The following is a 13,364-nucleotide window of genomic DNA, read 5'->3' on the forward strand; positions in this document are numbered from 1 at the left end:
AAAGAAAGAAAGAAAGAAAGAAAGAAAGAAAGAAAGAAAGAAAGAAATACCGAAATTAGGCACTGTTCACTATTGTGTTTTATCTTTTAAAGAGAAGCCAGCGGCAAATTCTTCCTTGTGTTCAGTCCCAAGAATTTTTCTCTCTCCATGTACCTTTTTCATTGAGGCACCTCAATTTGTCTTTTCGTCGATTTTTAAATAATGTACTGCAGTAATCCCACAAACTCTCCTTGCTGATGCCCCTGGACACAAAATCAAACAGGTAGGTAGCAGCAGGCTGGTGGGATCTGGCTTTGTTTCTCAGTGATGCTGTGACTGGAGACTTGCATGCCCAACAGAGGTTTTAGAGCCAGGCGTTGACACAATGTAGTGCAGGTGCCAGGAACGTGAAGCCCTCTCTTGGAAAGTCAGATTAGTTCACAGCTGTCTCCCCATGCCCAAAAGCCCCTCTGGCCCTCTGCTGGGCAGAGTCTGGCGGGGACAAGCAGTGGGCTTACAGCTGTGAGGCCTGGGCCCCAGCACTGACTGCCTGGTTTTGGCAAAACCACTTAACTTGTGTGCCTGCATCTCCCATCACTAAAAGGGAAGTGATCGTCACACCAGCCCTGCTGGGCCCACCGCGATGTTGCAAGGTTCAATCACCTCACAGACGTGCTTTAATTCCTTAGGGGGCAGTGGTGCTTTCTAGGGCAGCCACGAGGTCTAAGAGAAAGAGTCTGGCGCCGGGAAGGAGCCCTGGGTCCTGTCCTCTTCTGCAAGCTCCCTGTCAATCCCCCAGGAGTCAGTTACCTTTGCTGTGATTCAATTTCTTCTTCTGGCAAGTGCAAATAATGCTTGCCCTCTTTAATGTCTAAGTTTGTGAAGATCAAATAATAACAAGAGTATGTTGCAAAGGTTACTTTCTATAAAAGGACAAGGAGCTATTAGTAGCTCTTCCGTTAGAACTTTGGCATCATCCCTGCCGATTTTCAAGTTACCAATAAAGAAAATACAATCCCACTGGCCATAAGATCCTGCTTTGAAACATTCAAAGGCAACAAAGCTGAAACAATGGGCTGTTTGGAATCATGTTCTGCTTAATTTTCATTTCAGTGAAAACACTGAAAGCTATTGCTTCCAAACCAATGCATTGTTGTATAAATTCAATAGCTTGCAGGAAATGTTTACTTAAACATCTTCCTCTAATAAAGCAAACATATTTCCCATAAATATTATTTTAGTTCATTGGATTAAGAGGGACCGGGTTTCCTCCTCTTTCCCCCTATAACCACTTCCCAAGGCTTCCTGATACCTTCAGCAGAGCCTGGGCCAGCTCCAATAATGTGTGCCCAGCCTCCTTCGATCCCGGCCGATGTCCTAGACCCTGAGTGATGGGGAAGGGAGAGGGGACCCCGAAAGTCAGCAGCCTTTTCCTCTCAGTGTTTCTATCCATGCAGCACGATTCTGGATCTCAGTCAGCTTCGGATGCGTTTGGGAAGAAAATCCTGCATAAACTTTAAAGCTGTAAAATAGTTCAATAATATAAAAAAATCCAGCAGGAATGTCACTTAGTCAGTGACCTTGTGTTGAACGCACACCACGTGAAAGTGCTGGTGGATGACTCTAGAGAAAGGAGAGCACCCGGGGACACAGCCTGGGATCCCTTCAGTTTTCCTGTGACAAATATTCGCAGCTGTCACAGGGGAAACAGGCAAAAAAAACAACCCAATGACAGATTAGATCTTTGCATTTCGGGAGCTTTAAGTCTCCTGGACGCACAGGAACACAGACAATTGCCTCACGATGTTGCTCAAGCGCATCTCACCCTCGAAGAACAGGATACATTGTTCTTGCCCCTCAGCCCCCAGAGCACGGATCCCATGGAAATGCAAATAGTTTGCACAGACCCCTGGTGAAACACTCATTCTCTCTACGTTATGATTAGTTATTTGTCTGCCTTACCTGTTCCACAGCCCTCAAAAAACCACATTTTTATAAGTTTCACTCTCCAGCACCTAGCCTCTGACAATGATAAATGTTTGCTGAGGGGACGTTTGAGACATGTGCACACTCGGCTATTATTTTCCAAGGGCAAACGTGGTCCCTGCCTTAATGGAAGCACAGAGTGCCCTTGGAACGCAGAGTGGGGAGAATCTGTCAGGGCATTTGCACTGGACCTTACAAACTTGGAGCCATTTGGCCAGAGACGTGGAGAAGGGCATTCCCAACAGGTGTAATTATGAGCAGAAGTGCACAGGTGTGGGGGAGCAAGTGTGACTGGGGAAACAGGAAGTGACCTGGACAGCTGGCTTTCTCTCACTTTCTCTTCACTCTTTACTTGACCTCCCCAGTTTGGCTCCCGGTTTTTGAGTTTATCTCCACTGTCCTCATGTGCCAAACTAGGAAATTTCCTTGGTCTTAGAAATGGCATGGTGGGGGTGGCGCCTGGGTGGTATAGTCGGTTGAGCACCCGACTCTTGATTTCAGCTCAGGTCATGATCTCAGGGTCCTGGGATCGAGCTCCATGTAGGGCTCTGCGCTCAGCGGGGAGTCTGGCTTCTCTCCCTCTGGCTCTCCCTCTCCTTTCCCCTACCCCCGTTTGCGAGCTCTCTCTCAAATAAATAAATAAATCTTAAAAAGAAGAAGAAGAAATGGCATGGGGAGGTTTCTCCACTGGCATTTAACAGCAAAGAAAAGGGGAAGCCGTCTTTCCCACGTGCCTGCTTGAGGTAAGTGTGGTGTGCTTCTATTGTTTACTGACTAACCGTGCCCGAGTCACCGCTTCGGGACATGCTGAGCCTCCCTAAAGAGTTAGGCCTGGGGATGCCTGGGTGGCTCAGTCGGTTGGGCCTCTGCCTTCGGCTCGGGTCATGATCCTGGGGTCCTGGGATCGAGTCCCACATAGGGCTCCTTGCTCAGCAGGGAGCCTACTTCTCCCTCTGCCTGCCGCTCCCCATGCTTGTGCTCTCTCTCTCTGATAAGTAAACAAATAAAAAATTAAAAAAAAAAAAAGAGTTAGGCCTGAAATTTGAAATTAAAACAACCAATACAAAGTCTGAATATACATTGCTTATCATTCCTACTAGATCATAAATTCATTAAGGGCAGACACTGTTGCCAGCCGTCTCTGTAATAACTTCAATATCTAATACAAGAGATCAATCACTGATTTTGAATAAATTAATGAGTAATTGGAAAAAAAAAAAAAGAGACCTGGGTATGTCATCATTTGGCTATGAAGAAAGCCAAGGAAAAGCTAGCCTCTCACTCCTTCTGAAAGAATCTTCTTTTTCTTTCATGGTCTCTCTGGGGGAATTTCTCCTCACCTCCAACACTGCAGAAATTATTTAATGTAATGTCCTGCTGTAAGCTTAAATTGTTCACCCTACCATCCCCCACTTCACCATAAAACTCTCGTCCTAAAATTGCTCTCACCACACATTCTGTTTGTGTGCTCCCAAACATAAGATTCCCAGATATCTCACACCAACAGCACCATGGTTAATGAACGATTCAAGAAGCCTCTAAAAGGGAAAGATATATTTTTTTCCACCTGTGTTCTCTGTGGGTTGGTGGGCGGCCTGCTAACAAGGCTCACAGACAACACTGATGGTAGAAAACCCAAGTCATACAGAGTACGTGTCATTTCTATACTATCAGGTAAGATTCAAGAAGTCCTGTCCAGCAATGTTCTAGAATTTAGGAGACCAAGGAAGAAGTCCAAAGCTCTATTACTTTCTGTCTGACCATCCTGGGTGAGTTATTTATTTCCATGGGCCTCGGTTTCTTCATGGTGTTGGTAATAATATCATCTGGTTTCAGGCTTATAGAAAGGGTCACAGGTATATCAACCACTAAAAATCAAAATAAATACAAAGCAGTATTATTATTATCCCTGCAAGGCAGGCTTAAATCCTAAGTTAATCTTACTTCTTTCCTCCGAGAAGCACACCATAGAACAGGTCAGTAGAATTAACCATACTGCTCTAGGGACAACACACTGCCTCCCGCCTTCTCCATCTGGCTTCTTGACTCAAGTGACGGTATCGCCAAGCCCCTGAAAGCCTATCTGCTCACAGAACCCAGAGACAGAGACACCTCTACAACATCTGGACAGTTGTCCAAAGACTAAGGGGAGGCGAGAAAAGACAAGAGCAGGAAAGAAAATGAGTTTCCTTTCTGCCTTCAATTTGCAGGGAAAAGCACCACTCTCCCCTCTTTCATGTCCTCTGGGCTAAAAATCAAATCTTTTGCTTTAAAATGACATCCTAGTGGCTTAGAAATGCCGAAAGCAGCAAGGTTCGGGAGGTGGAAACGACAATTTCACAACACGTTTAGGGGAGGACCGCTACAGGGGCTCAGGGGAGGCAGCCCAAAACTCTGGCCTGCTTCCCGGCCAGGACAGCAGCAAAGGCCCAAGTGCCACACATCCTCCATGGCGCACATCTCAATCAATTTGGGGTCAAGCACTTCGGGGTATGAGAAAATACAGTCAGCTTACTCAAATGCCTTTGAGTCCACACATTTTCTGTTTAGATAAAGAAAACTCTTTCAGTCCTTTTCTCCCATTTCAGGCCTCTCACTCAAGGTTAGGGATCCCTGGATAGTGAAGACTAATTCCGAAAGCCTAGGGATCGCAGCTGGAAAACTGCGAGCACCAACACACAGGAGCTGAAGCAGGGAATGAACGGAAAACTGTTTGAGCTTCACTCTTAAATGACTTCATTTCCAACTGCTTGTGTTCTAGCTTCTATGTGGTCTGGGTTGAGCAGAGGATTTTATCTGTGAAGCTGCACCGTGGGGAGGAAAATATCCAGGCTCCCAACACTCACTCATTATTAAGCTTTAATCAAGGTCACTGACCATTTGTGGTCTTGCTTTTCTCATCTGTATGAGAGAGAGAGAACCCCTCCTTCCTTACAGGGTCCATGTGAAAATTAAACGAGACAGTCCCACACCCGACATGCAGGAGCTGCTCAGTAAATGCAGGCTGTATTATCCACGTCCCCTTCTGATCTTTTAGGATGATACTGACCAAGGAGTCCTCTCTTTCCCCTAAGAAAACACTTGGGGTCAGCTTTCCTTTAAAATGGAGAGAGCCTTCTGGAGATGACAATTATAAGGAAGAAAGAAGTAAAGGAAAACAGAAAAGACCTTCTAAACAGAGCAAGTATTTTGACCTTTTCCTGCCAAGAATCGGAATTTGATTTGTCCTTCATGTGTTTATCAACATGGGTTATAGTCCTCACCTCTGCAAGAAAGGGCAAATCCTGGTATGAATCATATTGAAATGCAGACAAGGGATGCACCACCACATCTCTGGGGGGAACCAGTCAACCCAAGAAAGCTTGAGCATATTATTCTTTTACTCACCATGTTTACACTGGGGTAGAAAATCACTATTCTTTGGGGGACACAAATATTTCCTGCCTTTTCAATTGAGCAACTGAACATACTTTTCCACCACATAGACTGCAGTTTTGGAAGACAGAGTGGATTCCTCTGAAATATGAGATTTTCAGTCTGAGAAGATAACTTAAGGACCTGATTCTTAACTGAACTACTATTAGGGCATCAAGACAAATGTGAACTTCTCTAATCTTTCTGTTTCAAAAACAGAGCTTTGACGGTAGTATCGTCTCCTTGCTACTTCTGGCTATTGAACTGATTGCTTAGGGTGAAAAGAGGGGGCAGCTAGACCCCATTCCCTGAGCTCCTTTGTAAGCAAGGCTGTTAAGTAGGGTAGTGGGGACACCTGGGAATTGTGGTCACTCATGTGATTCTCATGCCACCCAACACACTTCCAGTTCCCACAGATATCTGAGATTTGACCAAGTTAGGATAGATCACGGATCAGTCATTCAGCATCTAAAATTTGCCTCTAACCAAAAAGAGCCCAGACTAAAGGAATCATTTGAGCATTCCAGGTTATCAGAGGAAAATAAAACAAAAACTGTTGCCAAGAATTTGAGTCATTTTTCTATATACAACAACTTGTCCTCGTGGCTGGAAAAGAAATCCCTTGGGTGACTTATTTAGATCAAAGTCTTTGTGAAAACAGAAAACTACATCTCTAAGGGATACAGTGCTGTCTGAATTGAATTTCATTTAACTTAAAGTTTTGTGCCAACTTAAATACATTAAGACCCCAACACTTACAAGAAGGCATTCACCTATTACTTGCTTATAGGTACATGGAAAAGCTATTATGAGGATAATCAGCTCAACTATAAAATGAAGCAGTCATACATAATGACAAAAACAGATACAAGTCATAAATTGCCTTTTCCCCTTCAGAATCCATGCCGGCAGGCACTCAGTACATTCTTCTGTGCAAAGATAAAACTTTTGCCTTGCATAAACAGTGCTCTCAGTTTTGTTTGAGCCTTATAAACACATTGCCCACAAAACAAACACAAGCAAATGCTGTTTCTTAAACATAAGGCAGATGGACCCTCTGCCCTCAACAAAGGTCCAGTACATACAGCAGGAGGCTGAGGGCAGAGGCTGCCTGAGAGTCTCCGTGCAGGGACACGGAAGCCACTGTCCACTGGGTCACCGCTCTGCCCCAGATCTGGTCTCCTGGGCACAAAGGGCCAGTGGAGGGTTCTCTTGGAAGGGAAGTGGCTCCTCCACACACTAGAGACCAGAGAACTGGAACAAAATATTACCTAAAGTCCTAGCTAGGTTTTCCACTGAACTATCCAAACAGACTCATCTCTCTCTCTCTCTCTCACATGTAACTTGCTTATATTTATCTTCAGATGGTTTTCCTAGAAGCTATCAAAGTTCATTCTAAGACTGGGCAGGGCTTTTTGGTTTTTTTCTTGTTGTTGTTGTTTTTATTTTTTTAATATAGAGAGGCATGTCTAAACAAATCAAGCCATTAGCAATATCTCAAAAGTGTAACTAAAAATGAGAATTGATTCATAGCAGCAATGTCCACAATAGTCAAACTATGGAAAGAGCCCAGATGTCCATCGACAGATGAATGGATAAAGAAGATGTGGTCTATATGTACAATGGAATATTACGCAGCCATCAAAAAATGAAATCTTGCCATTTGCGATGACGTGGATGGAACTAGAGGGTATTATGCTAAGCGAAATAAGTCAATCAGAGAAAGACAATTATCATATGATCTCACTGATTTGCAGAATTTAAGAAACAGAACAGAGGATCATAGGGGAAGAGAGGAAAAAATGAAACAAGATGAAACCAGAGAGGGAGACAAACCACAGAGACTCTTAATCTCAGGAAACAAACTGAGGGTTGCTGGAGGGGAGGGAGGTAAGGGGACGGGGTGGCTGGGTGATGGACATTGGGGAGGGTATATGTTGTGGTGAGCGCTAGGTGTTGTGTAAGACTGATGAATCACAGACCTGTACCCCTGAAACAAATAATACGTTATATGTTAATAAAAATTTAAAAAATAAAAGTGAGAATTGAGGTACTAGTGCAGAAGAGCATCTCCTGGCTCTACAGTTACCTGAATGACCCTGGGCAAGTCACCTTACCTCTCTGGGCCTCAGTGTCTTCATTTATATAACAGGGCTAATACTGTCCATCCTATCTACTGAGCAGGTTATTCTAATGACCAAATGATACCACATGAGTAAAACCATGTTTGCAATCTCCAAGGTTCTTACTACCCACAAAGGGATGGTGATGGTCCCGACCAATCTAACACAAGAATGACCATGACCACCACCATTTCCTGAGGGCCTCCTCTGTGACACAGATGATATGATGGCAGTCTCCTTACCAGCTAACAAAATGATGTCAGATAGTAAGCTTCTGGTGGGAAGTTAGCAGTAACTAATTGTTTATACTCTCTATGGTGCCTGGAAAAAAGCCTTACAGATGCAAAGGAAAAACATATAGGGGAAAAACACAAGGCCTTTAGAATTAGATAGGGAAAAAATACAAGGCCTTTAGAATTAGCTAGACTTGGTTCCAAATCCATCCCTGTCATTTCTAGTCATGTGACCTTGAGAAAATTATTAAACTCTCTGAGACTCAGTGTCCTGATTTGAAGAACAGTGACTAACATACATATCTGTAAGAGTTCTATCACAAGGCCTGACAAATAGAAGGTGGTCAATAAATGTTTATAAATTAGTATGGGTTCCATAGTGAAGCAGGGTGTTTCAACCTTGTTCCTCCATCTTTTTCCCACTAATGCTGTTTGCACCAAGAAATAATGTAAAACTATTAGGTCTTTATCCAATTCATAACAAACCAACCTGATTTAAAACAATAAAACAATGATGAAAATGGCACAGAATAAAATGTATTAACCAAAACCAACAGAAAACTCCCATCTCCTTGACAAAAATTTAGATCTGTAGGATCTGAGCTGGGAAGTCTGGGCTGGGTAGGAATAATTGCCATACAGCAAAAGAGAAAGAAATGAGCCCACCATACAACTGCAAAGATTGCCAGCAAAACTAACATGCAGTGAGTACCGAACCATGAATTCTAGTATCTAATGATTTTTTTTTTTTTTAAAGATTTTATTTATTTATTCATGAGAGACAGAGAGAGAGAGAGAGAGGCAGAGGGAGAAGCAGGCTCCCAAGGAGCAGGAAGCCCGATGCGGGACTCGATCCCAGGACCCTGAGATCATGACCTGCGCCGAAGGCAGACGCTTAACCATCTGAGCCACCCAGGCGCCCATCTAGTATCTAATGATTTGATGAAAATACAGTTAAAAAGAGAAAAGTTATTAAAATATTTACATTCATAAACATAAGTCAAAAGATGCCTGGGGTCAAAAAGGTACCCATGATCAAAAGCATCCCACATTGGGCGCCTGGGTGGCTCAGATGGTTAGGCGTCTGCCTTCGGCTCAGGTCATGATCCCGGGGTCCCGGGATCGAGTCCCGCATCGGGCTCCCTGCTGGGCGGGGAGCCTGCTTCTCCCTCTGCCTCTGCCTCTCTCTCTCTCTCTCTCTGACTCTCATGAATAAATAAAAAAAAAAAAAAAAAAAAAACATTAAAAAAAAAAAAAGCATCCCACATTGCCTTGATAAAGACACAAGGAGAGGGATGGAAAGCAAGAAAGAACAGAGCAGGGGTTCCATTAGTGACGATCAAAAGTGCTCCTCCCCTTTGCTGGAAGAAATTACAGAGTTGTTGGCTTCCTGAGGGAAGACCGAACAACAGCTGGCCGGAGCAAACGCTAAGCTTCTACAGGGCCAGGAAAGAGAATAGAATCATTTGTTCTATTGTTGACAACTGAAATTCTCTCAGTTCGAGAAAAACTTTTTTTGTTTTAGAATAATTATGGAATTTTCCTCTAAGTATATGAGAGTATTATACAATAATCACAGATAGAAGAAATTAGATTCCACAGAAGAGAGGGAATGTAGGCAATGCACCTCTCCTCAATTCTCTGGCTTTGAAAGAGAAGGTCTACAGATATTCGTGTGATACCTGACTAGGTCAAAGTGTGCTCTCTGCAGTTCATGCCGCAGAAAGAAACCTGTTCCTCCAACATGCTTCTGGAATTTGAAATGCTGTGCTTTTCTTAAATAAATCCTATTCCTGGAAAGGACTCTTGCAGCGATCATCTTGTCATGGCCTTAGGAAGGGGATCAGATCTTTGAGGTTCTACTCGAAGGGTTAGAGTCCTTTGCCAAGATCCAGGCAAGGAAGTCACGGAACAGATGCTCACAGCTTGGTGCCCAGTCCCTAAGTCGTATCACCTTAGATTTGGAATCCATAAGATTTCTGGGAGTTGGACGATGAGAAGAAAAGGCTTAGAGAAATAAAGGGGACAAAGTGCACAGATTATTTCCTAGTCCTATTTCCTTGAGGCTAATATTAAATAAATTAAATAACAGTTAAAACTGTAATGAAGACTTCCAGAAGCGGATATGATGGACCTGAAATAAAAAATTTGCTGTGAATAATTCACAACATCTATCCAGAGACAAGTAAGACCTGCAGATCTATTACCTTCTTGTGTGACAGAATGAATTCCCTTTTAACTTCTCACTAGGTTTTCACATACCTCATCTCTTTTGCTCCTCCGGTCAGTGGGACCGGGGTGGGGGGGTGGGGAGATTAACATCATCGTTTCATAGGTTAAAAAAAAAAAAAACACCTCAAGATCTAGAGATAAAAAGATTATTTAAAGGCAGGACTAGGGTTAGAACCCAGGTATCCCCAACTGCCAGCCCTACACTCCCCCTCAATGAACAAGCCTATGTCTGCAATAGTGCTGGATGATCCTGGGGAGCCATAAGCCTCTCTGACAAGCCAATAAAAACTTGAGATTCTTCCTCCAGAAGAATACACAGATATACAATATTTCTAATTATTTTCAAGAAGTTTATGGAGATTTTCCATTCCACTCGAAGCACAATGAACCAAGGCTAAAGCCCTTTGGTCTTTGCAGCCAAGTGGGGCTGGCTGGTGGGCTTGGGGAGGTGCAGTTTTATCTTCTGACCCCTTTCTTTAATCATGAGAACTCAGGCGCTCTTTAGAGAAATACTTCCCACAGGCCAACAGTTCATTATTGTGGTCATCTGCACTTCCTTCTAACTCCTCTCATGGACACACACAAGCAAACAAAACATTCTCCCAAAGCAACATTTAAGGTCTGATTTCAACCCACAAAACTTCAAGAAAATGGAAATCTTTAGCCAAACTACATACATACGGAATCACAGATGACCTGAGTGGGTATTTAGTTGACAGACCTGGCTTCTGGAGCTACCATTTCCAACAAGAAATGGTAATGTTAAGTTTCCTTGCTTTCTCATCTTAGATATATGGACTAATTTTTATAACACACCCAGGGTTCCTGGTATCCAAACAAATTGACACAGCAATTCCTCTGAGTAGCAGCCTCTGATGCCAACACTGATTAGCTTTCTAAAGGCAAGAGAATTACACGAAGAAGGACCCCAACCACATGGGGAGCAGGGCTCCCATTCAAGAGGCCCTGGGCCCTGGAAGGCAGTCCCCCATGCAAATCCAATGACAATATAAAGCCTGATATCCAAGAAAATGCCTGATCAGGGCCACCCGGACCTTCATATGGATTTGGGGGTGAGGCTCGGGATAAGGAGCATTCCGTCCTTTCTTTCTGCATCAGTTCTCTTCTTGGGCGGACCCTCAGGCTTTAAAAACCATTTTCCAGGGGAAGCAGAAGAACCAAGAAACACAAGAGACTTCCATAAATGAGGGGGCATAAAGAAAGGGCCAACCCTTTCCACCAGGATGTTACAGAGAAACTCTGGAGAAACCCAGATAAGGTCTCACCTGTGCAGAGGCCACAGGCAAGTTTCCAACTTCTTCATTCTCATCAAGGCTAACGACAGAGGTTTCCTAACAGCCAAACTGGCCCAGATGGAGTTTGGTTCTCCCACGCTTCATGCCTGACACCCTCCTCCTCCTCCGTAGACTGGAACATTGTGGCTTTTGTTTCGGGGGTACTGATGGTTCCCTGGTGGCTAAAGTCTGAACATTGTACACTGATGCAAATGTAAGAGTCAGAGTGAGGACCCATTTCTCTTGTCCAGCATCTATTTTTCAAAGTTTTCAGAACGTGCTATCTCCTTTTATCTTTACAGTGAGCCTATGAGGTCAGTGCATTTCGATTCCAGGTTGAGGAAGGTCCCTCAATAAACCATAAGTGCATTTCTTCCTCAAAAAGCAAAGCCCAGGGGTACAATAACAAAGAAAGCAATTTATAAAACCAAAGAGGCTTCTCTATGTTAGTTAGAATTTCATCAAATTCAATAAAATCTCGCAGCTGGGCCTTTACAACTGAACATTTAAGTGCATCTGTTTATACCAAGTTGAGTAGCTGAAAGGACACTAGGCAATCTGCACCACCGCTGTCACGAGTCTTGTCGCCGCCGGGGTGAAGGTCCCGGGTCTGCATGAGCAGTGATTCAAGGCAGAAGTGTGCATGCTCACTCCAACTCTGAAGCCGAGTCTGTCTCCCGACCATGATTTAGAGAGTCTCTCCTGCCTCTTTGCTGCCTATTTTGAACCACAAGCCAAACAGTCCACCGCTGAATATAACTACCGTCCTGCAAACTGACCTGACTAAAGAACTATCCTCTCTAGAAAAGAGTTTGGAAAACAGAAATAAGTCCCCAGCCTTCACACACCGTTACCAGGATCGCTGTGCAATACAGAAGTATTGCTCAACCCACGTTCTCACCTGCCCTTCAAGACAGCCTCCTATGTGGCACCAGTAAAGCCTCTCTACGCTAGAGCCAGCTTTACACCCGCATGGCCCACGGCACAGGTGCCCCTATGATTTCACCGCCACACAGGCTCCACCAGAAAGAAGCCGAGAGGACTCAGTCCTCTAGAGAAGGCCAGTCTCTAGGAGGAAAGTCCGTGGAGTTGACAGGAAGGGGAGGGAAGCAGAGGCCTTCCGCACGCTGTCAAACAGCAACTCCCCTCCAGCTACCTTCACCTTTCCCAGCTTCACACATACAGTGAGCTCCTGCCAAAAAACAAATTGTGGAATAACGAGATGTCCACTAAACAAGAGGCCAATGAACAAAAAAGCCAACCAGACAGCAGGACCCAGGAGAATTACACCACTGTCCTTCCTTCCACTGCTCTAGAAGCCCATTTTCAGTTTGGACTTTATCCTGTAAGCTGTGGGAAATAACTGGTAGATTTTAGGCAGGAGAACAGCACAATCAAATCCTAGGTTTCTAAAAAGTGAGTTCACTCTGGAGGCATTGTGCAGGCTGCAGTGGAGTCCAGGGGGTTGGGGGGCTAGCGCAGTGACCCAGGGAGGGGACAACCGAAGCCCGGGAAAAGGCGACAGTGGTGGACACAAAGAAGATGACATACCACAAGGGGCTCAGCGGACCTGGCGCCAGGTCGTCAAAGGGGCGGGGAGGCAGGGCAGGTGTGTGGCTCCTCACAGCCTCACAGCTACGACAGAATCACGGGGACTTGGAGGACTCTTCAGGTTAGTGACAATGGATTTCACCTTTCTTTCCTTACCTTGGCGGCAGAGTTTGATACACCGTGTGTGACATTTCTGATGAGGCCCCCGACATTTCCATACTTTATCAGTCCAGTAACCCCTTCAGAAACATCATTCAACAGCCCCATGGGATTGCCGAGAAAGTCCACGGATCCCAAGATCCGAGCTGCCTGGCTGAGGAGTTCCTGTGAAATGGGGCAGACAGAGGAGATGAGAACCAGCACCTGATGATACTTGCAGGTAGAATGTCCCGAGCAAAAAGGTCAGAAATCTGTCTCATCCTCCATTCTCATCAACTCCCACGATGACCCCCTAATCCTCATCAACTGCCAGCTCCTATCCTTCCACGAGCTCCACCCAAGCTCTCCCCATGCATGTACCCCAGAGATGACTTTCGGTACTCAGAAATACT

At 44.6% G+C, this 13,364-nt stretch overlaps 1 protein-coding gene across 6 annotated transcripts in view; it reads right to left on the bottom strand.

The window, feature by feature from the left end:
- Window positions 1–13,364, bottom strand: part of VPS13D (vacuolar protein sorting 13 homolog D) — a 248,115-nt gene that overhangs the window by 72,915 nt on the left and 161,836 nt on the right. For all 6 annotated transcript variants that reach the window (XM_032393405.1, XM_032393384.1, XM_032393396.1 and 3 more), the window contains one exon: window positions 12,970–13,137. In XM_032393405.1, the coding sequence (XP_032249296.1) occupies window positions 12,970–13,137 (168 nt within the window). The remainder of the gene's footprint in view (window positions 1–12,969; window positions 13,138–13,364) is intronic.

The sequence above is a fragment of the Phoca vitulina genome, unplaced genomic scaffold (assembly GCF_004348235.1).
Source record: "Phoca vitulina isolate PV1807 unplaced genomic scaffold, GSC_HSeal_1.0 scaffold2, whole genome shotgun sequence".
Lineage (NCBI taxonomy): Eukaryota > Metazoa > Chordata > Mammalia > Carnivora > Phocidae > Phoca > Phoca vitulina.